General features: G+C 36.5%; 1 protein-coding gene across 3 annotated transcripts in view; it reads right to left on the bottom strand.

Annotated features, from left to right (window-relative positions):
* The window catches only part of DPYD (dihydropyrimidine dehydrogenase), a 728,688-nt gene extending 703,146 nt beyond the window's left edge, over positions 1-25,542 (bottom strand). For all 3 annotated transcript variants that reach the window (XR_001145843.1, XM_004689753.2, XM_012730164.1), the window contains exon 1: positions 25,392-25,542. Coding sequence is in view for 2 of the 3 variants with exons in the window: in XM_004689753.2 (XP_004689810.2) it covers positions 25,392-25,430 (39 nt within the window). In the remaining variant the exon portion in view is untranslated. The remainder of the gene's footprint in view (positions 1-25,391) is intronic.
* Positions 25,543-26,117: the final 575 nt, after the last annotated feature.

Here is a 26,117-nt window from a genome sequence, read left to right as displayed (position 1 = left end):
TGACCTAGCGATTACAACTTTGGGGCATAAATATCTACTTTAAATTATTTAAATTTAAAACTAAATAAAACAGAAAGAACTGATGCTGCTTCTACCAGTCTTCAGTTGTAAATAAATGCTACTTAACCTAACCTGGTCTCTTCCCAGTAATGAATAAATTAACTCCATCTTCTTTGGCACTGTTAGGTGTTAGTATATTAGAGTCGGAATGAACTTTAGATACTGAAGTTGTGTTTTTCATGCTAATTCAGCAATCAAATCCTAAGCACACAGTGTATCTATAGCTATCAAATTTGTCAAATGACAAAGGGTTAGTCTCTTTTATATATGTAAAACTCACAAAAATTAGTAAGAAAATGCTTTAGAGAAATAAGAAAAGAGTATGAATACTTCACAGAGGAATGCATGCATATGATCATCTTAAGGGAGAAGAATTCAGCTACCCAAATAAGTCAGTGCAAACAAATTTTGCTCCCATCACAGTCAAAACTAGTCCTATCGAGTCTCTAATGATGAACATGTAGCCAATTACTTCTCTTTCTTTATATCACACATTTGTCTTTTTTCATATTTAGAACCTTTTTTCAAGTAAGCTAATTTTTTTTTTAAAGATTTATTTATTCATACAGAACTGGGGTACAGGCCAGAGATGCGGAGGGTGAGAGGATTCACCAGGAACAGAGTGGGGAGCAGAACAGGCAGATCGACGAAGTACACTGCTGGGGGGAGCAGCGGGCGGGTCAGGAGAGGTCTGCCTCGCCATGTGGATCTCCTCCGGGGCAGGCAGGCGGGGATCGAACTCGTGCGGAATTGGCTTAAGCTTCTTAGTGCAGTGCTTTAACCGCTGCACCACCAGGGAGGGCCCTCAAGTAAGCTAACTTTTATAATAGCTTTATTGAGATATAATTCACGTATACACAATTTACCCACTTAAAGTACACAATTCAATGGCTTTTAGTATATTCAGACATGCAACCATCATCCTAATCAACTTTAGAACACTGCATTAATTCCCTCTAAAAAAAATCTATACTCATTAGCATTTACCATTTCTGCCAAGTCCCCAGCTTTAGACTAACATTAACTACTTTCTGACTCAATAGATTTGTCTATTTTTCCCAGGCTTTGTTACTGAGGTACAACTGACAAATAAAAACTATATCAAAGGTGTACATGATATACTGATATACATACACATCACGAAATGATTACCACAATAAAGCTAATTAATATATCACCTCACATATTTGTATGGGGGGTAGGAAGAAAATTTGAGATCTCTTCTCAGATATTTCAAGTATAAAATGTACTGTTAACTATAGTCTCTGTACCAAACATATTATATCTCCAGAACTTTTCACCCTGCATAAATGAAGCTTTGCACTTTGACCAAAATCTCTGAATTTTGCCCACCTTCTATCCACTGGAAATCACCATTCCACTGTTTTTTTTTCTTCTGTGATTTTCGACTTCTTTAGTATCCATTTACAAATGAAATAATACATATTTTGTTTTCAGGGTCTGAACAAAAAATCCTTCACTTTCTTCCAGGATGTCACATTTGTTTATCCATTCATCCAGGATGGACACTTGGGTTGTCCTTCTATGTTAGCTACCACAAATAGTCTTGCAATTAACATGAAGATGCTATTTTTTATCTTGATTTCTATCCTATAGATAGTAGGATTGCTAGTCATACTTTTTAAATTTTTTTTAAATTTTTGAGGTACCTCCTACTACTATTTTCTATAATACCCACTAATAATTAGCAAGAGTTCCCGTTTCTCTAGCACTTGGTATTTTTTGTGTCTTATTAAAGATGCTGAACATAACATCATATACCTGTTGGCCATTTGTATGTCATCTCTTGAGAAATGTCTATTTGGGTACTTTGCCCACTTTTAACTGGCTATTTTTGTTATGGATTAGTCTATTCTAAACATATCATAAAAGAAATCATACATTATGATGTGTTTTGTAATTTATTCTTTCACTCTCCACCATGTTTTCAAGCTGTATCCATGTCATATTTTACTTTCATATGTTACAAACCCTACACAATATACTTTTACTTCAACAATTACCTTCTAATAAAATTTAAATAAGCAAAAGCCATATAGTCTTAGTAGTAGTTTGCAGTTTCCCTAATGTAAATCCATATTTTCACCTGGTATCACTGTCCTGTCTAAAGGACAGGACATCCTGTAACAATTCTTATTGGGCATATCTGCCACTTACACATTCTTTCAGCTTATGTGTATCGGAAAATGTCTTTTTTCACTGGTTTTTGAACACAAATCTTCTGTGAATATAAAATCCTAGGTTGAGAGCTTTTTCTTCCAGTACTTTTAAAGTATCATTGATCTGTCTTCTCATCTGTATTGTTTCCAAACAATGCATCTCTATTGTTACATTATCTTTGTTCTCCTGCACCTCCAGTACCTTTTTTTCTTTAACTGTTATGGAGATTTTCTCTGGTTGTGAACAATTTTATTATAATGTGATTTGGTATAGTTTTCTTCATATTTCTTCTGTTTGCGCTTCACTGGGCTCTGGAACCTATAGTATGTGTCTGAGTTGCTACTTCTTTTTCCCACCTCTCTACCTCTTCCCTTGGCATTTAAGCATCTGTAAATCACTTGAAATGGCTCTATAGATCACTGATATTTTTTCTTTGTTTCATTTTGTTAGTTAGCATTGCCTGCCATCAGGTTTGTTAAGTTTTCTTTAACAATTTTTAATGTCTTTAATCCCATCCAATGTATCTTTCCTCTTAATAGAGTTACCATTTCTGTAAGTTCAATATGGTTTTAAGCCTACCTGTATGCCTTTGCTTAACTTTTTGAATATAAAGAATAAAGATATAATAATTTTTAATATCCTTTGCTAATTTAGCATGAGTTTTGAGTGTGTCCCTCATCCTGTTATATTTTCCCACCTCTTTTTGGACTTAGCAATCTTTGATTGAATGCTAGCCATCATGAATTTTACCTTATGATGTGTTTGTATGCCTATAAATAATCTTGAATTTTGATCTAAGATAAAGTCAAGATACAAATAAGTAGTGTTTAAAGGTCTGCTTTTCATGTTTGTGAGGTAGGATTTGTGCAGCAATTGGTGTATGACTAATTTCCTAAAAACTCTGGAGTGTCCAATGTTCTACGAATCATGGAAGTTTTCCATGTTAGTGGGAGAAGGCACTAGTCCCAGATCTGTGTGAATGTCGGGTGCATGTCCTTCTAGTTCTCTCAGATTGTTCTTTACCCAGTCTTGGGTTGTTTTCTCATATTCAGGACTGAGAAGTACTGGTGGAATACTCACAGGATACCTTCTGCAGATATCTTGGCTTCTCTCTGAGCAGCTGTCTACTCTGTTACTCTATTATAGAAACTCTAGCTGCTATGTATTATGCAGTTCTCAGTTCTATCTTCTCATCTGAGGGTCTCCACTGGGTTTTGTGTGAACTGAAGCTTATAAACTCTTGATACCAAGGTGGGAATATACTGGGTTCTCTATCACTTAGGGATCATTCTTATTATCTATTAGTGTCTTAAAATCCAGTGTGTCATATACTCACTTGTTTTTATTGTTTCAAGTGGAAATGTATGTAGAAAGACTAAATGGCTCAACCCCTGTAAGTTTCTACACATCCCCACCAAAAAAAAAAAAAAAAAAAAAAAGAAAAGAAAACTATTTCCAAAAGTGGCATCTGACCCATACTTGACCACTGCTTCCCTGTCTGACAAGGGTGTTTTTTATTCCCTTGACCTTGCTATTCCAATTTGAATAGGGCTTAAGCTAACAATGTAATAAGGAACATCGCTCTTTTCTTGTAGTTTAGAACTTGATTAACTAATGTCAGTAATACAGCACTTTATACCTATATGACTAAAGCCCAACCAAAATCCTGGACACTAAAATTTGAGTGAGTTTCCTTGCTAGCAATCATTTGTAAATGTTGCCACACCTCACACCTCATCGGAAGAATTAAAGCAAGCTCTATATAATGCCACTTAAAAAAGATGTATGAAGCTGATGCCTAATTTTCTCCAGATTTTCACCTATGTGACATTCCTCTTCATTGACTTTAATCTATCTTTCACTACAGCCATGAAAATAACACATTTTGAATTTTGTGAATACATCTAGTGAATCAATGAGCCTATGGAATGGTCTTGGGGACTTTGACACAAAATGTAAATTCTTTCTCTATCACTCCACATCAACAAGTGGAACAGAGATAGGAGTACCACATTGTGATGGCCACTATCTCCCACACAACTTAACTTTATATTTAAAGTACCTTTATATATATATATATATATATATATATATATATATATATATATATATATATTCTCAAAGTGGTAGTAAAGTGATTTCTTCATTCACTTTTACATTCCACTACTGCCAGTCAATAATATATACTTGGAGTGTGGTCTGTGTGGAAGTCTCATCAAAGAGAGACATACACCCTTTCTTTCCCATTCTCCCTTCCTTTAGAAGCTTCACTTGAGGATATCAGAGTGAAAAGATAGAAGCCCATTGGCAAATAAAGTGTACTGCAATCTCAATACTACATATTTTGGACTTCCTCATATGAAGAAGAAATAAATGACTGTCTTGTTTAAGCTAATTGTGTTTTGTTTTTTTTTTTTCTAAAATACACCTTATAATCTCTATTGGCGCTATTTTTATAGCGCCCAAGGGAATTCTGGTCACCAACTAGGTGTGGGAAGCTCTACTAGCACAATCAAGAAAAAAAAAATTCAGTTAAAGTATATATAAACATCAAAATAAAAGCATTTGGCTTATATACTTAAAAGACAAATGGGAAATCGCATCAGCATAAGTTAGCATTTTTTCTTGAAATCCATCAAGATGTCAAAAATCCTAAACCAAAAATTACTCATTTCAAAAAATGATCAATGGAAATGCTGTTGTGGCAGCACAGAAAAAAGTTACTCATTTTAATCTCCATTGATTGACTGCTAATAGGTTTCTCCATTTTAACTGACATGAATTTTTTACAATATGACATGATGTGAATAAAAAAAAATTACCTAATGTTCTTTTGTAAACTATTTCCTGGAAACCTTCCACAACTATCTACTTCGCACAACTCCCTTCTTTCAAGACATAGTCCCAAGGAAGTGGTGTTTAAACCTCTCCTTTCAAGCTGTGGTAGGTAACATATTTGTGCTCCCAAAATATACCATCTCTGAATATGCTCTGACTTACTTCAGGATTTGCTCTTAGTCTAGTATATATTTCAAACAAGAGCACATTTTAGTTCCTCTTCCCAAAATTTTATATCTGTTATTAAAGATTTAACATTTTCTAATGTTTTTGCATTCGATAAATGTTCTTAAACAACTGGTATCTAGTGAAGGCTTACCAGAACCTTTTTAATTGTTTTTTCAAGCACCACTAATAATGGCATTTAGTATTATTGTTGCCAGTTACAGCAAGGAAACAAAATCATGAGAAGGTTGAGTAACTTGCCCAGGAAGTGACAAAAATTCTAACCCAAGCGTAGGAGATTCTACATTCTGTTAATCATTACTCTCTACACTGTCCGTATCTGGCAATAATTATGTATTTTCAAAGCTGTTGTTAAGTTCCTTGTAAATAACGAACTCAGTTATACACTGAGGGCAGATAACCATGTTTTAAGTCTCAACTAAGTCAGACTTAAAAATCTACCATCTGGGCCCTCCCTGGTGGTGCAGTGGGTTAAATAAAGCACAGCACTGAGAAGTTAAAGCCACTTCATCATGAGTTCAAACCCCGCCCACCTCAGAGGTAATCCACATGGCTGGCAGACCTCTCCTGACCAGCCCACTGCTCCCCTCAGCAGTGTACTTCGACTATCTGCCTGTTCTGCTCCCCACTCTGTCTCTGATGAATCCACTCACCACCCCTGCACCTCTGGCCTGTACCCCAGTTCTGTATGGATAAATAAATAAATCTTAAAAAAAAAAATAATCTACCTTTTAGCCATAGCATCGAATGAATTGTTGCATACACACAGGCTATGTGTTGCTGGTTTAAATGAAAAGAGGCAAATCTTTAAAATATCAGTAAGGAAGCTCTACCAAGACTTGATGAAAATGGATTAAGGTTGTGAAGAAACGGAAAAGGAGATGTCAACAACTTGTGATTCAAAGGGAATGGTAAGCACAAAAAATAAAAGTTGCGGTAGAGAACGTGCACTCAATTCTTTTTGGCATATCATGTGAATATTGGTGTCATCTTACAAATAACATAGGCTAAAAAAAAAAATGACAGTGAAATATAGCATGTTTCCAGTGCCTTTCAATTGTTGAGTTTGAATTAAGTCCAGACATGTTATCAGAAAAGCTAAGATTTTTCCTTAATTGTGAAGAAATCACAGATGCTCTGGTACCAAAAATACAGTTTACATCTCACAAATGCCAAGTAACACTACTTTCATTATAATAGAAATTATATGTCAACACTTTCAATTTATAAAAAAAAAAGTTACATACATTATTAGATCACATATTCTAAATGAAATCCACACTGCCTAAAATGTTCAGCTTACGAGCTGGTCTGCCCCACTAGACTCTGAGTATATTGAGTATGACTGACTATAATGTATCTCAGCATCTTTAGTGCCTTCTATAGGGAATAGCAGAAAGGATTTCAATGAGTTGCACTGCAATCATAGAATGTCAGAACTATGAGAACCTCCATTTCTATAGACCATTAGTAAGACAAGCACAACACAGGATAAGGTGGTCAAGATTAAAACCATGTCCTGATTCCATGTATAACTATATCCATATAAAATTTTACTGTAAAATCTCCGAAATATTTTTGAACTGTCCACTATTTTGAGCCCATTTCTAATAAAAAGTCATAGAGAAAAGAGAACAAGAACAAGAATCAAAGAACAGATGAGCGAGTCAAGAAGTGTGATATATATACACAGTGGACTACTATACAGTGATCAGAAAAGATACTCACACCATTTGCAGCAACATAGATGGAGATGAATGAGATTAGGCTGAGTGAAATAAGTCAGAAGGAGAAAAATAGATGTCATATGGTTTCATGAATAGATGGAATATAGAAAAACGAAATAAAGGGTCAAAGAAAAACTTAAAAATCAATCCTGAAAGCTGGCATAGAGTTGAGGCATCTAGAAGGTGGTAATACAGAGGGGGAGGGGAGAACCACAGGAAGGGGAAGGAGAACACAATGAACTATGGTAGAGGACTGTGGGGACACTGGTGTGACAGAGCTAAGGTGACCACCACTGGGGGCAGAAATTCTGTGCTGTCAAAAAACTGATAAGGATGTAAAACAACAGGACTGTATAAAATAAATAAATATATGTAATAAAATAAAATATGCACAGTGGGTGAGGGTGGGAGAAAGAAAAGGTTTAGCATTTCTAATTTATTGGATAAAGCTAGAATTCTTTTATGTATACAGAAAGATTATATGATCCCTACACTAAAAATAAATTCTTTGAGCATCAAAAGTTTTCCACTGCCAATGCAATAGTCTTCATGTGAGATGGGTAAATTATCACTATCACTTTCCATACAAAGTTTCATATACTTCAGCTGCCATTTTACAGAATCCTATCAAAAACGAATATTAAGCAGAACTGCATTGCTGTGTAATGAGGAATAATTTTATCAAATTAGTTGCATTCAGATCCTAGTGAGCTTTCTTTATTATCTTATTCATAGAATATTTTGTAAAAGGAGCCTAATAAGCACAACTATTTATCCTTTAGATTTTTTCTTAAACCACTAGGAAACAATCAGCTATTACTCTCCATTCCAATCTAAGTAACTGTATTAACTTCCAGGTGTTTGATAAAGCGCACTTCTCATCACTGTATAGGTGCATATACTTTTTCTAACTCTTCCTTAAACTTAGTCAAATATGTTAGTCAAATATTTTTCTCAAGGATGATAGATATGAGGTTATAGTTAAGGTTATTTTGCTGGTACATAAAAGAATGTGACTTAACAGAAAACTGATGGAAATTAACAAGTCTGCCATATAATTATATAACAGGATCTATTGTGAGCAACACTTGTGCTACTTACACACTTGTTAGGATGTAAGAAACCAAAGGCTAAATGATTAATGAATCTCTTGTAGTGCTTATTATGAAGTGAAATTAAATTAAAAGTGAAATTAAGGAACTAGATGCAATTTGTTTAACAAAATTACAAAGAATGCACTCAGATTTTCTCAACTCTAAAACTTATTATACTATACACATTTTTAATTGGAAAAAATCAAGAAAAGTTTTAATTAAGATGAAATTTAACCTTCTAAATATAAAACTGAGTGAAGCATTGGATGACTTCTAAAGAGAGAAAGTGTGTGTGTGCACACACACACACCCATGCTACTTCTCCAAATTGAAGGATCAGTTTCAGAGCAGAACTTTTGCCATAATCAAAATCTTAAAATAGGTAAGTATATTACCCCTGAATAGCAATATCTAAAAGCAAGGTTGTAGGAAGGCCCTGTGGTTTTTAATTTTATTATTAAGATACAATTATGTATATATATATATATATATATATATAATCATATAAAATCAATATATATATAGAATCAATATCTTTTGAAATTATGCCTTGGAAAACATGTCATCTTGCAATATAGCATTTCTCACTCTCAAACCTATTACTTGGTCATTTAAATAGTTTAAAGAACACGACAGACACACAGAAGCAAATAGCTAGTGTTTTTAAAACTTAAAATTCTAGGTTGCCTTTTAAAATCTAAATCTCTAAAAAACTGCTAGGCAAAAGGTCAAAAACAAACAAAAAAATCTAAATATGGTAGCTGGGTAGTAAATAAATTAAAAACAGAAATAACTGAAAATGTTTGACTATTGAAAATAAGCTGGGAAGAAATGGGAGGGGTACAGAGAAGTCACTGATGTGTGGACCCAGCTCTTGAACACTGGAGAGCTGATGGCTCACATCTCTTCCCAACTCCAAATTTTTAGGGCTTAGAATCTACCATTTAGGATGCATTTACCCCATGGTAATCATGGTAATCAGCAAACACTACAAATTTCTGGTCTCATCCTCCCAAATCATTGTTTATCAGCAAGTCACTGGGAAGACTGGTAAAGGATATAGCTGCTTTTTTTTAGAAGCTTTTGTTGATTTGATTTGTTAATTTTTTAAAATGCTTTCACTAAACTGATACAAATTAAACTAATTTATAGCTGCTATTAATGCAATGGGATAGTTCAGAAATTATTCCACATGACTCACTGGACAACAGTCATGATAAATATCAGGATAAGACCCTTATAATAATAATGGAAAGAACTCCAAGTTCCATATCCATTCTAAGTAGTTCTTTTGGCTATTAAAAGGCATTCCTGGCCCTCCCTTGTAGCACAGCAGGTTAAAGCACAGCACTGAGAAGCTAAAGCCACTTCCGCAAGAGTTCGATCCCCGCCTGCCCAGGAGGTGACCACATGGCGTGGCAGACCTCTCCTGACCCGCCCGCTGCTCCCCTCAGCACTGTACTTCATCGACCTGTCTATTTTGCTCCCCTCTCTGTCTCTGGTGAATCCTCTCACCCTCCCACCCTCCACATCTCTGGCCTGTACCCCATTTCCATATGAATAAATAAATCATTAAAAAAAAGGCATTCCTGAGTTGAGTAATAACAAAAAAATGGATAAAAATAGTCAATAGAAAAGTTGACTTAAAGAGTAAGTTCTTAAAAAAACCAATGTTATTTTTTGAAAGATTTATTTTTTTGTGCATACAGAACTGGGTACAGGCCAGAGGTGCAGGGGTGGTGAGAGTATTCACCAGAGCCAAAGTGGGCAGCAGAACAGGTTGACAGACGAAGTACACTGCTGAGGGGAGCAGTGGGCAGATCAGGAGAGGTCTGCTGAGCCATTTATTTGTATCACCTCGGGAGCTGGGGATCGAACTCGCACTGAAGTGGCTGCAGCCAACTTGCAGTGCAGCGTCCTTACCCACTGCACCACCAGGGAGGGCCCCCAAATATTATTTTTAAGCCATAAGTTTTTATGGAGGTATATTAATTTAACACTGAAAAACTAATTACATGTTTTTGATTTATTTCAATTTCTGATTAAGTGAGAACTAGACAAATTACTTTGTTTTGAACATTGTTTGCAAATTATAATTGCACACTATGTACCTATAGTATTTTTCATTATAGCGTGGTTGACTTAAAAGTGTACAGTACTAAAGATGCCAAAAGGACAAGGATTAAACTAATATATCTGTAATACCTTTGTAATTACATTTTTCTTTAATCCTCAAATACAAACTGATTGTCTTGATGATGGCATCATTATTGCTATAAAACAGAACATAGGAGAAAGATGTTCTTCTCTCAAGGGTGACCAGAGAATCAAAATTTTATATGTCTAAATTTATAAAACTAAACAGAAAACAGAAAGAATATACAGAACCGCAAAATGAATTCCAGTCTTGCAGTCCATGTGACCTATTTCTTTTTCCTAATTCCCCCAACAAATAAAGAATCTGTCCTGTCAGAGGTCAAAGAACACTGGCAAAGGGCAAAGCTAGTCGGTTGACACCATGTTGAGAAGTGATTGATGATATCTCATCAGCTCCCTCCACCAGCCATCTGGCTTGTGGATTAGAAGCCATTCATACCTTGCCTCACTTACAAAAGAGAAGGACTCCTTGAAGAACTGATATATAACATCTTATGGAGAAATTTTGTGAATGCATACAGTGGGGAGAAATGAGGACACAATTTAGAGACATCCCACTACTGTATTGCTTTGACTCTCATTTTCATTTCACGTATTTTAAAGTCTGAATAATCAGCAGTGTAACACAGGGCTCATATTCTTTGTTTTTAGTTTCCAATTCACTCCTGACTTTAATCAAACTATTTACCTTTCTATGCCCTTGGTTTCACTATTTCTAAAACAGATGCATCTTTGTAAGGATAGAAATATGCTTTTCAAGCAAAGAGCAGTAAAAGAAAAAGGTGTGAGTATCCAGCCCGCTTTCATGCCACTTAACTCTAACTCTGCCAGCTCCTGTACTTACCACCTGTCTTACATCTGACCCATTTAGCCAGAACAGCTCTCCTCACCTGTCCCAGGAAATACCTAAGTCATGTTTTCTACTCTGAATTATGGGAGATTAGTTTTAGTGAGAGGAGATTGTAACAGTACTTTAATTCTGATGCCATTGTTGTGAATCATTAACCCCCAGAATTTTTTAATTTTTATTTCATTATTTTATTTTATTTTTATTTATTTTTTTTTTTTTGCATAGATGATCTGGGGTTTAGGCCGATAAAGAAGTGAGAGGATTCACCAGAGACAGAGTGGGGAGCAGAAGAGGTGGATTTACTGAAATACACTGCTGAGGAATCAGTGGGCAAAGCAAGAGAAATCTGCTGTGCCATGTGGGTCAGCTCCCTGGCTTGGGATCAATCTCAGGACCCACAGGTGATAGCACTGAGACTTAACCCCTAGACCACCAGGGAGCCACCCATCCCCAAGCATTCTCACTTTATCTTGATTTATAATCACTTTCTGTCTTGTGAATTTGATTCACTGCCATGCTGACATCATAAATTCATTTAGGAGATACATGTATCTTTCTAGTAAGTTCCAACAGTACTTCATATAGTACCAGGATTGTTATCAGTGATATAATAATCACTTATAAAACTGAGTGAAAGTAAAGTAGATTTTGCTGGTAACTGTAGCTTTGGAATATACATACACACACATATATATGTGTAGAAAAATTTTAGTGCATACTTTTAAAGTTACCTACTTGTTTGTGAAAAAAAAATTCTGTCAAAAAAAGACTGTGTGTGTGTGTGTGTATATATATATATATATATATATATATATACACAAACATATATATATAAAACTTTATAATAATATCAACTTACATCTGCATTTTTCTTAATTCACTTTTTACAAATAATAACACCATGAGACAGACAGGAAAAGAAACAAGATTCATTCTGTATATAGGGAAATTAGCTTAACTTTCACAATGCCAAAAAATAAGAAGTAGGACAGTCTTTTATATTTTCAAATTCTCTTTTCTCTGCGTTTAACTACTTAATACTTTGTGCTCCTGTCTTCTTTCAGCTGTTTGTTCATGACATCACCTCTACCCAAACTCAGTGAGAATCTAACATTGAATTCTGTTCTTCACTTCCCACTTCTGCTCCAATAGCTACTTGGATCATTTAGTATCTTCCTCTTCCTCAACCAGTTCACCAACAGCAACTTGTTTTCTCCCCTCCCACCTCAGTCACATGACCCTTGAGTATAGTTGTGAGCTTATTTTATTTATTGCACCACTTCCAGAAATTTTGTTTGAAACACACCAGTTCGATTTCCACTTCTCACAATCGCCCACTTCCAACAATTTTTACATCTTATTTAGACTACCAATCCTTGGAACACATCCCTATTCCTACTGTCTTAAAGTCTCTTAGATTATATTCTATAGGTGAGAAAATGCAATACGGAATAAAAGGTTAAAAGTTATTTGATCAGGCTAGTATATAAATATCAGCACTCCAGTTTCAGCAAGTACACTCTCAACTAATCTATACATTCATAAAATAAAAATAAAAATGAATGATCTGTTATGTTTTATCAATAAATAGCATAATTGATTGTATTTATTTTGCTGCTATTTATGAATTAATCTGTGAATTTTAGTGGATTATATTCCAAACAGCATTCCTTTTGTTGTAACTTATGTATCATGTAATAATTTATTAGTATCTAATTATTACAATGAAATATGTCTACTTACTTGTATTTCTTATTTGAGAGGTACTTAGAACACAATATTTTAAGTAAAAAATAAAAGTTTTAGGCTTATTCTTAACAACTACTACTAAAATCATAGCAACTGTCTGATAATTAAGGGAGGCATGAATAAATTTTATCTATCCTTCTATGGAATCTCATGATTTTCAGCTATTTTAAAAGTTAGGAAGAATATAAAGAAATAGTTCCAATAGGCTAAGAACGCAAATAGAAAATTATGTATGATTAAATCTATTTAAGTGGAGGGGAATTCATTCATAAAATCAAATCAGCATAGCTATTGTTGGTCCTGTGCCTATGGATAATGCTGTGTCTATCTATAATGGTCAAGAAAATTTTAAAAATTAAATCAGAAAAAAAAATGGAATTAACCCATAAAAAAGAACATTTTGCTGTGAAAGTCTACATAGCTTAATCCTCTTATGAAGGGAACTGAACTTCTTTGAATTACCCAGGATTTCAGGCTTCCTAACCTAGCACTTCCCAGTATCTGCACTTCCCAGTATCTGAAAGAGTATGAATGAGTATCTGAAATGAGTATGAATGAAAGTCACAAACACTTTGACATCACACCTTGGTGTAAGGAGTCAGAGAACAGTAATACAAAAGTTAGTGCAGCTAGGGATGCTATCATTTGCATTCTGGTTTTCACTGACAGTTGTCAGACAATACACATTGGAGAAACTGACCTAGTACCAGCTTCTTTTTGGAATCTCTGATATTAATTACTGTAACAGTTAAAGACTGCATTTTCCAATAGACACAAAACATTAATTTATTAAATAGGATCACACTCACAGAACGCCAGTCACATATAGAAGGACAGCATCTTTTCTGTGTGTTCAGAAGAAATTAGATTTAGCTCATGCTCACCTATTTATTATAAAAGGCAGTAAACAGGCATGAAAAAAGTAAAAAAAAAAAAAAAACAGTGTGCATAAATAGCACACTTTCTCCTACCTAGCATGTAAAGTGAATTAGCTATGACAGCACCACCTCTGTATTTCCTTAACATGATCACTCAGCAGGTCACATTCTCAAACAATTTCATCATTAACATCTTCTATTACAAGCCATTCTTACAAGACTGATCAATAGCATATTCACCGAGGAATCACAAAGCTGTTCAAAGTAATAGAAGGATTTCCACAAGGTCAGAAATCTTGGGATTCAACACGTAAAACAAAAATATTCCCAGGCCTGTGCCCTATCACAATATTTTTATTTTAATGGAAAATTAAAATGTATTTTAGTAAATGTATATCATTATCTTCTGTTGTTTTGTTGAAGATTTTTCTCATGGCCTTTCTACCAGACAATCTAACAGTGTTAGTTTTAACACGTTGCTAGTGTCAATTTTAAAAGACTTTACAAAGATTAAACAAAAGTTGCACTTGGATGAGTCAACCCTGAGTTAAAATGAGTTGAACACTGGAGTATAAAGTTTTGGGGAAAAAGTAAAGGTGGGGGAACCAAATGGGGGTGGTGGGTAATAAAATATAGGGGTGGGAAGAAATACAGTCAGATCTCAATCCATGAGCACTATCAGATAAATCAGGCCTGGAGTTGACGTATAATTTTGTGTGCTTCCCCTGAGAAGTAGGCCTCAGGGCTTCGTTATTGATGAAGAGATTTTTCTTCCAAGTGGCTCAGCCATGAGTGCCTCAAGGGGACATTCATAAGCACTCATAATATCAATTTCCAAGCACCTGGGAAGTGTGGACGCAGATTGTCTCTTTAATTATTATGATAGAGGGAGAGAACAGTATGAATGCTATTACACAACCCGAAATACTCCAACAAGTAAAATTATGATAACCCAGTATAAAAAGCTTATTATCTGAAGGGGAGCGGGCAAGATGGCAGCAGAGTAAAGAAGCCAAAATCACTACATCCAAGCCTACACGGGCATATAGTACTTTAAATGGACTATAGACCCAAATGCTACGAGTTTCAACCCAAATAAGAACACACTGGATGCACTAGAAGAAAGATAACTGAGGGAGAATTGGCGATTGGGGAGTTCCGATAGGGGGCTCCGTCCAGAGAATGCCCAGGTGTCCTGCTGGGAAATGCCTCAGACAGGATAAGCTAAAACCTGCAGCTCCAATTGGGGGAGCACCCAGGCTCTACTGCTGCAGATGGAGGCTTCCTGCACATTCCGCTAGGTGAGTGGAACCCAAGCTGTGGGAAAAGACTGCGCAAGTGGGCATATAGAGCCTGGGAGGTGGGGAAGAAAATCTGGTGACTGGGGCAGCTGTAGGGCAACTCTCTCACCCATCCCTACAGCACAGGTCTAGAGGCTTGTTCCCACCATTAGTCACTAAGGCAGCGCCAGAAAATTTACAAAGCCCCTGAGATAAAAGGGGCGGGGGGAAGGTTAAGCTAAATCAAAAACAGGCCCATTAATACTCCCCAAGCAGTAGGGAAAGATTGCTCAGGGAGAGACTGCTGAGTGGGTGCAAAGAGCCCTGGAGGTCTTGAGGGAGGACTGATAGCCTGCATTATTGAGGGGTGCGCAGAATTAGGTCTCAAGGTGTCACTGCACAGCAGTGACTGGAAGACTTGTGAACCAGTAAGGCACTGCCTTGCAAGGTTCACAGTGCTCAGAAAATAAACAAAACTAGTGACTGGCTCAACCACAGGCCCAGCTGAAACACTTCTAATGAGCCCCAACCCCCATGCTGCATCCAAGCATAGAGGGAACCTGGAACAGCAGAAGGCTACAAAGATTAATAGGCAACTTCTAGAGACAAGGACTCAATGTGTTACCAGAAGAAGGTGAACACCACAAGAGACCCCTGATTATAACTGACAGAGATGATAGATATAACTCCATACAGTGGGGGCTGTAAAAACAGCAGATATTGAAACAAAACAAGACTCAGAATAACCTCCACAACTGAAGTGTCTGGAAGTCCCTCTGCCATCCCAGAAAGAACATCCAGAAAGAATGCGGTCAATATTAGCAACACCATATCTCAATGAATAGAAAGTATTAGAAAATACATGACAGGAAATAGAAGACAAACAAATATTCAACCAAGTCCACAGGGGGAAAATTCACCATAAAAAGATCAGGCACCAGAAACCACCAAAGAAACAGAAGAACTGCTCAGCCTAGCAGATAGAGAATTCAGAATCATCATGATAAACAAACGAAAAGAAGATGAGAAGGAAAAAAATGAAATGAGGAAAGCAAACAAGGAAATGAGTGAAAGGAATGAAAAAGAAAAAAAAATGGTATGAGGCAAGCAATCAACGACCTGAAAAAGAAAATGAGACATTAAAAAAAGAAATAGAAGAAATGCAGATGAAAAGGCCACTGGAGAAGATAAAGAATACTGGGGAAAGTCATGAAAACAGAACAGATGAAATGGAAGAACGAAATCAGCACCCTCAAAGATATAGAAACAAAGAGAATTAAAAAAAGAAAAAGAAAGAAAAAAAGGAAAAGGAATGAAGAGCTATCTGACATCACTAGAAAAGGAAATACCAGAATTATAAGTATCCCAGAAGTTGAAGAGAAAGGCCAAGGAATTGAGAAAATATTCACAGAGATAATAGAAGAGAACTTCCCTAATATGAAGGAGATGAAAGTAGATAATCAAGAAGCAAGAAGAACACAAACTACCATGATGACAGGACAAATACAGCAAGATACATCATACTAAAACTACCAAGAATACAAGACAAGGAAAAGATAATGAGAATGGCTAGAGGTAATAAACAAATGACCTATAAAGGGAAACTGATCAGCTGACATCAGACTTCTCCAAAGAAACACTACGGGCAAGAAGAGAGTGGAGGACGTACTCAACAAACTCTAAAGAATTAAATGACTACCAAGAATACTCTATCCTGTGAAGCTCTCCTACCTCTATGAAGAAAGAATAAGGATGTTTTCAGACAAACAGAAACTCCACAATTTCGTCAAGAGTAAACCCCCACTCCAAAAAATACTACAAGAAGCCCTCAAACCAAATCAAACAAAAGAATGAACAAGAACAGTCTAAAACAAGGAATAAAAAGACAAAAAGACAAATGTAGGTGCCAATATATTATATTATCTCTGAATGCAAATGGCTTAAACTCATCAATGAAAAGAAACAGAGTTGCAGGATGTATCAAAAAACAGAACCCAACATTCTACTGTCTGCAAGAAACACACCTAACTACAAAAGATAAAAACAGATTGAAAATAAAAGGATGGAAAACAACTCTACAAGCAAATGGACCAAAAAAGAAGGCAGGAACAGCTATACTTATATCAGATAAAATAGACTTCAAACTCAAAAAAGTTAAAAGAGACACAGAAGTCCATTACATTATAATTAAGGGGACAATACAACAAGAAGACATAACAATCATCAACATATATGCACCAAATGAAGGAGCACCAAAATATATTAGGAAACTACTGTCATCCATGAAAATGTATATCAGATAAAATACATACATAGCAGGAGACTTCAACATGCCACTCCACAATGGGCAGATCAACAAGACAAAAAATAAGCACAGACACTAAAGCTCTGAACAAGGATCTGGACAACATGGCACTAACAGACATCATAGAATACTGCACCCCCCAAAATCTGAGTACACATTTTTCTCAAATCCACATGGATCATTCTCTAGGATTGACCACATACTGGGTCACAAGATAAATACCAATAGGTACACTAAGATCAAAATCATACCAACTATTTTTCTATGACCATAAAGGAATCAAACTAAAAATAAACCATATGAAGAAGACAAGAAACCCATCTACCATGTGAAGACTGAAACCCACACTACTAGAGGACTGTTGGATCAATGAGGAGATCAAAGAAGAAATTAAAAAATACCTGAAGAATGACAACAATGACACAAGTCTCCAAAACTTATGAGAAACATTAAAAGCATTTATAAGAGTAGCAGTTACAAGGTAGCAGGATATAAAATCAACACACAAAAGTCAGAGGTCTTCCTATACACAAACAACCAATCAGAAGAAACAGAAATAAAAAAAAAACCCATCCCCTTTTCAATTAAAACAAAAAGAATCAAAAACCTGGGAGTCAACCTAACAAAAGAGGTAAAAGACCTCTACAAAGAAAATTACAAAGCGCTGTTAAAAAAAATTCAAGAAGACATCATGAAATGGAAAGACATCCCTGTTCATGGATCGGGAGAATTAACATCATCAAAATGGCCATCCTACCAAATACAGATATACAGATTTAACGCCATCCCAATAAAAGTCTCAATGGCATTCTTCAAAGAAATAGAAAAAATATTGATGAAGTTCATATGGAACAACAAAAGACCTCAAATACCCAAAACTCTCATGACTAGAAGGAAAGAGAATGGAGGCATTACAATCCCAAGCTTCAAGCTATACTACAAAGCCACAATAATCAAAACTGTATGGTACTGGAACAAGAACAGACATACAGACCAGTGGATTCAGATAGAAAACCCAGATATAAACCCACAGGTTTATGGACAGCTAATCTTTGATGAAGGAGCAAAGAAGATACAATGGAACAAAGAAAGTTTGTTTAGCAAATGGTGCTGGGAAGCTACCTGCAAAAAAATGAAACTAGATCACCACCTCACACCATACAGAAAAATCAACTCGAAGTGGATTAAAGACCTAGACATAAGAACGGAAACCATAAAATACCTGGAAGCAAAGATGGGCCAAATACTACACGACATACACTTCAGCGACATCTTTAAAGATAGAGCACTCAATGCAACGACAGTGAAGGCAAGGAGAAATAGATGGTACTACATCAAGTTAAAGAGCTTCTGTACAGCAAAAGAGACATTACAAAAAACAAACAGAAAGCCCACTGATTGGGAAAAAAAATTTCTCACACAAAACTAGTAATCAAGGACTGATAACAAAAATATACGGAGAACTGATAAAACTCAACAAAAATAAAAAAACCCCATCCAAAAATGGGCAGAAGAGCTAAAAAGACACTTCTCCAAAGAGGAAATGCAGATAGCCAACTAGCATAGCATTTGCAATAAGGACGATGCAAATTAAAACCACCTTGAGATACCACCTCACCCCAGTGAGAATGGCACATCTTCAAACAACTAGCAACTACAAATGTTGGCGAGCATGTGGAGAAAGGGGAGCTCTCCTGCACTGCTGGTGGGAATGCAAACTAGTACAACCACTATGGAAAACTGTTTGGAGGTTCCTCAAACAGCTAAAAATGGAGCTTCCCTACAACCCAGCAATCCCACTCCTAGGTCTCTACCCAAAAGACACAAAAACAATGATTCAAAAAGATACCTGCACCCCCATATTTATTGCTGCTTTATTCACAATTGGAAAGACATAGAAACAGTCCAAATGCCCAAAAATGGATGACTGGATTAAAAATATGTGCATATACACAATGGAATACTATTCAGCAACCAAAAAAAAAGAAACACAAGTCTTTTGCAGCAACATGGATGGAACTGGAAAAGATCATGCTTAGTGAAATAAGCCAGAAAGAAAAGGAAAAATACCAGATGGTTTCCTCATAGCAGGAATATAATAGAACAGGCGAGAAAATAATGATAATGATGAACAGCTATATACCAGAGACATTTTGTGGGGGTAGAGTGGGGAATGGGATCAAAAACAATGGGGGGAGGGAAATGCACTGGACTATGGTGATGGCACATGGGTGACTTGGTGATGGGAAGCCCACGGGTATTGCAACTGAGATGGAAAAATGCACAAAAACATGTAAAAAATAAACTATTATAAAATAATTTTTTTTTAAGTTTATTATCTGACTCATCTCTTCGAAAAAGCACCCATTATGTTCTCCTGGTTCAAATCAGGTTGATTTCTAATGCCCTTATTCATAGGAGGTTAAAATATTGGTAAACAAATACAGTATGTAGTGATGCTTAGAAAATCCAGAAAAAAAACTCTGATGCAAATAGGTTTGCTGAGAGAAATGTAAGCTTAAACTACTTTGCAAAATGAAGAGTGGGTTGTTTTAATTTGACTTAAATTTCTGAAACCCATCCATCTCATCAGTAATACAGATAAATAGGATATAGTAACTTTCTCATTTTTTAATCTATAATGAGCCTCCCCCATAATTCTTTTAACTTCATTAAATCTCCTTCACTTATTTTAAGAACTTGATACCATTAATTAATTCTTAGAATTGAACAAAATTCTAGCCAGGTGACGTTTACATAACATACATGATATATGCAATCCTAATGTTTAAAATAACTACTACCATTTAAAAATGTGTATATTTTATGTCACAGGCTGTCAGAAGCATTATGTGTACATGACTCCAATTAATGCTTACAGCTATTGCATGAAGTAATTAAGATTAAATGCAAATTACAAAGGAAAGAAATGACAGCCCAGGAAAGAATTTGACCAAAATCACATAAAAAAATAACAGAGCCAGGATTGAAACCAGGTCTGTTTTACTATGTTTTGGTTTCTTATATTACTAACTATAAAATAAAATTTAATTTTGTCACATACAAAACAACTTTATACAAAAGTAGTCTTTAACATCAATAAAAGATAACCGTGCTACACATTCTAAAAGAAAAGTTGTATGTTGAGCAAATGCAGATGTTTCATATCTACTAGTGTTACATTTTAATTAAAAGCAATGGAACCAGTAATAATTATAAACCACAGGAAAGGCATAATCCTATTAAGAGTTATCTCAGTAGTATAATTGGCTCCAGGATATCTGTGAACACCCACATTATTGATATTTGAGGCCAAAAACCACCTTCTGTCTTGATACGGAGGATTAAGAGCAAATGAAGTCCAGAAGGTAAACATATCATATCTAAAAATCAAAATCCTGATTATAAATTTATAATCTTAGAATGCCTTATTAAATATTTTTAATTAAGGAGGGATTAAATGATTTAGAATTTTCTTTATAGTTTTAAGGATGAAAGGATTTTGCTACATATTTGTCATTGTGTCCATATAGTAAAAGGCAGAAAAATAATTGGCCAATCCTACTATTCACTCTCCTGTTTAGCTGCACTGAAGCATGCACTATATCAAATCTCTTATCACATTTTCTTTGTCATAATATTTATGACAATCTTTGTCAGTCTCATTGTCTTTCAGTGTTTCCAATTTTGTAACTTAAGCTTATGCTAATTGTTAGAATTCTCCCACAATGACCAGCCATGTTTATCTCCTCAGAATGTCTGTTTTTTAGCTTTTGTGTTGCTGCCTATTTTATAGAGAGTTTGGTATGATTCCTTAAAGATCATCCAATTATCTAATCATTTTGACCTTAGATTTTTTCTTGGCATTTTTATTAGTTCCTTAGTGTTAACATTCAGCTTTCCAAAACTGAATTTTTCTTACAGATTGTGAAAAGGCAGCCTTTGAATTCTAGTACATTTTTACAATTAAGCAATCAGTAACACTATCTGCTATGATTAAGATTAAGCAGATCCAATCTAAATGTAATAGACTCATCATTAGTCATTAATCTCAGAGTTTTTAATTAAACTACTAAAATGACTCATCTGAATTCATGGGCAAGAGATACAATTTTTAAACAACTGTACTGAAATATTTATCACCATGCTTAACTATAAAAATGTGTAGTATCTTAAGTGTCTTTAGGTATCATATTCCTGTAATCACTGCAATGAAGTAACTCTCCAAATCACATAATCAGGCACATTTCTACTGCCAGTTAAATTTTTTAAAAAGAAGAAATATTTTAAAGTGAAACTTAGTCCACTGAACTGCTTTAAAGTACGGAGAACATTTTTAACAACTTTCAAAACCAGTTAAAAGTTAAAAAAATAAAAAAGCTTTTAAAAGCTTTTGCAAGTCAAAAGCACATTTCCATGAATCTCTGGTGCCAATCAATAAAAGAGAGGAGACAAGAAAGGGTTGTTATTAATTCACTCAATAAAATAAATAAATTTAAACTAGCAAATGAATAATCACAAGCTTCTGTAAAGTTGAATCCTTATTCTCTCCTTTGGATTCATGACCATCCAACCTCCCCAAGGGGAAAAGCAATTATAGTAAAGATTGTTCAGAAGTATTTCTGCCATCTTTACCTATTTATAACCCATGTCTTTTTTTTCTCAAAGTGCTACTTAAAATTCACTTCCTGTATATAATTTCCATAGACCAAGTCCATCATTTTATTATATTATTAATACACAGAAAAATCTATTATCTTCTCAGATGAAGTATCAGTATTTCTCAAAACACATTGTTATTTTGTGGTCAATGGACTGAAAACCTCCTTCTTATTCAAGATAAATTTGAAATTAGTTTGTAACCCTTTAATTTCCATTAACTGATAATTCAAAGATAGACACTGACATGTGAATGTGGGACCAATAGTAGTGGTAGGTAGCAATTTTAGCTTGGCTGTAAATATTTAAGTCCTGAATTTTCAGCTGTAATTCTTTTCCTTTAGCTATAACTTTATAGTCCATTCACAATTATCTATGTCAGTCAAGGGAGTAAGAGTGAACTCTCCCAACATTCCTTCTTTGCTTTCGTAGCAGTTATCAATTCAAAGTAAAGGAAGGACTGCGAAGATAAGGCCAAGGTCAGAGAAAATGGCGTATGTCTGACTGTTACCTCCTTCCCTATTCACCTCCTCTGAAAACTTCCTAGAAGAGTTTGTATTCAATAATCACCCTTAAGAAAAGTCAGCTGTGGGCCCTCCCTGGTGGCCTCGGGTTAAAGCACTGCACTAAGAAAAGTTAGCTATATCCACAAAGTAAACCATAAAGTTCTTTAGAGTACAGAGCTCCATGAGAGAACTTCAGAATACTAACTATTATGCTGACAGTGAATTTCCTGATTTTTTTTTTCTAAATGGTTACTTTTATCAACTTTGTCCTTTTTCCTGAAGTGTGTGTGAGGGGGTGGGAGGGAGAAGGAAACATGTCAACATGTTGTGATTATTATTTTCCTTACTTAACAGATTATGCAAGGGTGACTCTGGAAACTTTCCAGATAACTAGCCTAAGATGACACAGCAAAAAAGGGGTAGAGCTTTACCTAACCCCCAGGGAGTTAACTCTGGATGCCCTACTCTAAACTACGTTAACGTTTCTGGGGGTAAAAACCTGACTCCTCATGAAATTTCTACCATCACTACAATAATAATATTCTGTTTGAAAATAGGCTCAGATTTATCGCCTCCTCGGATGGAATAGCCAGTAATATATGCTTGCTACACATTGCTTCCAGCTCAAGGATATCCCAGCTTTGGAATTTGGTGAACTTCTGATTCTACCAACCTTTCAAACTTTGATATGATATGGAATTGACACTAGAAATGATGGAGCAGCATACCAGGCAACTTCGTATACCTCACTAAATTTTTTCCTCAGAAACAAATATATTTCTTAGCTGCTTCATGGAAACCTGAGGTTCTGTAAGTAGCACATAGGGAATATTAAATCACTATGATGGTGGGTTGTCACCATCACCTTCTGTTCTTTTCACAATGTATCAAGTGAATGTATGTACATTGTTTCATGCCAAGAATTTTTTTTAATATTACTTGTTTATGTATTTGAGATTAAGGCAGTGGCCATACTCTCTGGACAATAGTTTTAATGAATGCATTCAAAGAAAGCAAGTCTAGTGTCTGCATTTAATTTGATAGAAAACTAAGCTTTCATAATTCTTTGTGATTATTCAAACAAAAATGAACCTTAGTAAGTCAACAGGATCAACTGAGACATCTATGCTTGACTGTATTGCTCTAGGCTTAATGTATTTTTTCTCACTGCATTATATTTTAATGATTAATTTCACGCTCTTTCATGGTACTCTAGCTCATGAATCATGGGTATTACTTTGAGGAGAAAAGGTACTATGTGTGATGAAAAATGCTACTGATTAAAGTGTGTTGCGTATATGAGCTACATACATAAAATGCTGGAAAAGTTTGAATACCATTAAACCAGTATTCTAGAGTATAAGAACTAACCGACACTAAAGTTAGATTGAGTTGACTAAGTGTAAAGGCTTAGACTTCTTAAGTAGTCTTGTTTGAAACGAGATAGGAAAGTATGTTTAACTGGCATCTTTTTCCTTGGTGTAAAGCTGTATGGAGCAGATTCAAAGACAATTGCAAGAGAGTTACAAGAAAAGAAATCAGTGAAGCAGGTAACATACTATTTTGAAATTCAAAAGTCACTCACCCACAAACTCTTATCCCTGAAATCAGTATGGCCTGAAGGCACTAATAAATTTGGTATTTGTCTAGACTTTGTTATTTTTTAGCTTTTGGTTAAGGTAAAATCTCCAAGACGAAAAAAGGACTGTGTTATCACATGTATTTTACCCTGTACACACATGAATAAACAGTGGGTTAAATATATTATACTGGTTAATATGATAATGTAAACTGTCGACAAGAGAAGCACAAGAAAACCAGCTAGAGTTGCCTACATAATACACTTTGACTCTTACTGCTGAAATGGATTTTTTAACCAACATACAGAGTATGGAGAAAACATTATTACTATCCCCCAAACAGAACACAAAGTTCCTTCAATAGATGACAGAATCAAAACGTGGTAAGACAACTATTGTGCAAACAGGTGGTTATAAACTTACTTCACCCATCGAAAGGGCTGAGAAAAGAAGAATATTGTCATTCCTGAAGGAAATATACAAGCATGTGCATATACACACTCTGCCAGAGTAGGAAACTCAAAGAAGTTCAAAGGAAACAAACAAAACAACAAAGCAGTTTATCTTAGCTCAGAAGTGCTGACTCTGGGCTTGTTTGCCTAAAATCAATGTATAATTAAGTCATTCTCATCTCCGACATAAAAGTCCTAAGGAGAACTCCAAAGGAAATGACCACATCACTTCAAGTAGGACCTTATTCACAGGAGGATGACATTTTTATGAGAGGGAATCCAAAATCGTTGTGAAAGAAGGTAATAGTTTGTTTTCCGAAGTCACTGCATGTTTCACGCTCTCAACACTGCGTTTCATTCTCCCCTATGTTCAATTATTTCGTAAGATTAACACGGATTGTTATAGCTGACGCTTGGATCTTTATCTCCATACTACACCTTTGCAAATAATCAGGATCCAGCTCCTGAGAGGCCAAGACAGCAGACAGGTGTCCGGAAAGCCCAGAGGTATGGGCGGGGGTAAGGGGGCGAGGAGGGCAAGAAGAAGTGGTGGGAAAGGGGCGCTCCTATCCTCCAGAGTCCACGTCCTCTCAAACTCTAGTGCTTCTTTTGTCATTGATATTCAGGTCCTGGAGACAGGTCCCGAATCTCCCTCAGAGGTAAACAGCCAGGTCCCGATCCAAAGTGCACCCCCTCCAGTCTCGGGACTAGTCTCCCCACCGGGGCTCTGGCTCCTTGCTCCGCGGCCTCCCCGCAGACCCTGCCGCAGAGTCAAAGTTTCCCGCGCCACGCACTCTTTCCCGGTCTCGGAGGTGGTCACGGAGGCCTCCCTGAACCCCAACAGCTGGACCCCCCTCCCGCCCCAGGCAAGCCGGCGCGCAGTCGGTACCTCGATGTCCGCCGCGTCCTTGCTAAGCACAGGGGCCATGGCAGTGCCTACAGTCTGGAGTCTCCTACACACAGACTCTCCCCGCGTCCTCAGGCTCCAGCCAGAGACCGAAGTGGAGGCTTGCGGAGCGCGAGTGGAAATCGCTAGCCGGGGCCGGCGGCGTGGGGGCGAGGCGGGCGCCTGGAGGCCACGCCCCCGGGGCGGGGCTGCGCGCTCCGCCCCGCTGCCCCCGGGCCGGGCCCTGCGGGGGGAGCGGCATTGCAGCCCCGCCTGAGTCGCCGGGCTCGCCTCGCTATCTGCTGCTTGTTTCCTTCTACCAGAGGAAGGAAGGGCGGGAGAGAGCGCTTGCCCAAAGCCCTGGACTTTGCTCTGTAATCGTGGGAGGACGAGCTAGGTAGGCGAGGGCCAGAAGTGAGATACCCACAGGATTACAGGTAAAAACAGTCGGCGCTCTAAGTAGCAAATTAGTCCTTTTTTTTTTTTTTTTTGAGTCCGCCTGAAGCCCACGAGGTGCAGAAATACTGCCTTAATGGCAAGTGCGCGGTAGTGTTAAGATTGCTTGGACAAAGCGAGGGCTCTGGCCTTTCAGAGAGTTGACCTTCCTAGGGGACCCGACGTCGGGCAGAGGAGGAAGGGGAGGGACAGGCATACTCAGAAGCGGGAAGTTGAAAGTGCTGTAGGTTATACTAAATCAAGGTTACATATTTGCAGGGCAAATCCGTTCTA

The sequence above is a fragment of the Condylura cristata genome, unplaced genomic scaffold, assembly GCF_000260355.1.
Source record: "Condylura cristata isolate star-nosed mole 26May11 unplaced genomic scaffold, ConCri1.0 scaffold00026, whole genome shotgun sequence".
NCBI lineage: Eukaryota > Metazoa > Chordata > Mammalia > Eulipotyphla > Talpidae > Condylura > Condylura cristata.
The sequence above is the reverse complement of the archived record's forward strand: the minus strand, read 5'-3'. Positions and strand labels throughout refer to the sequence as shown.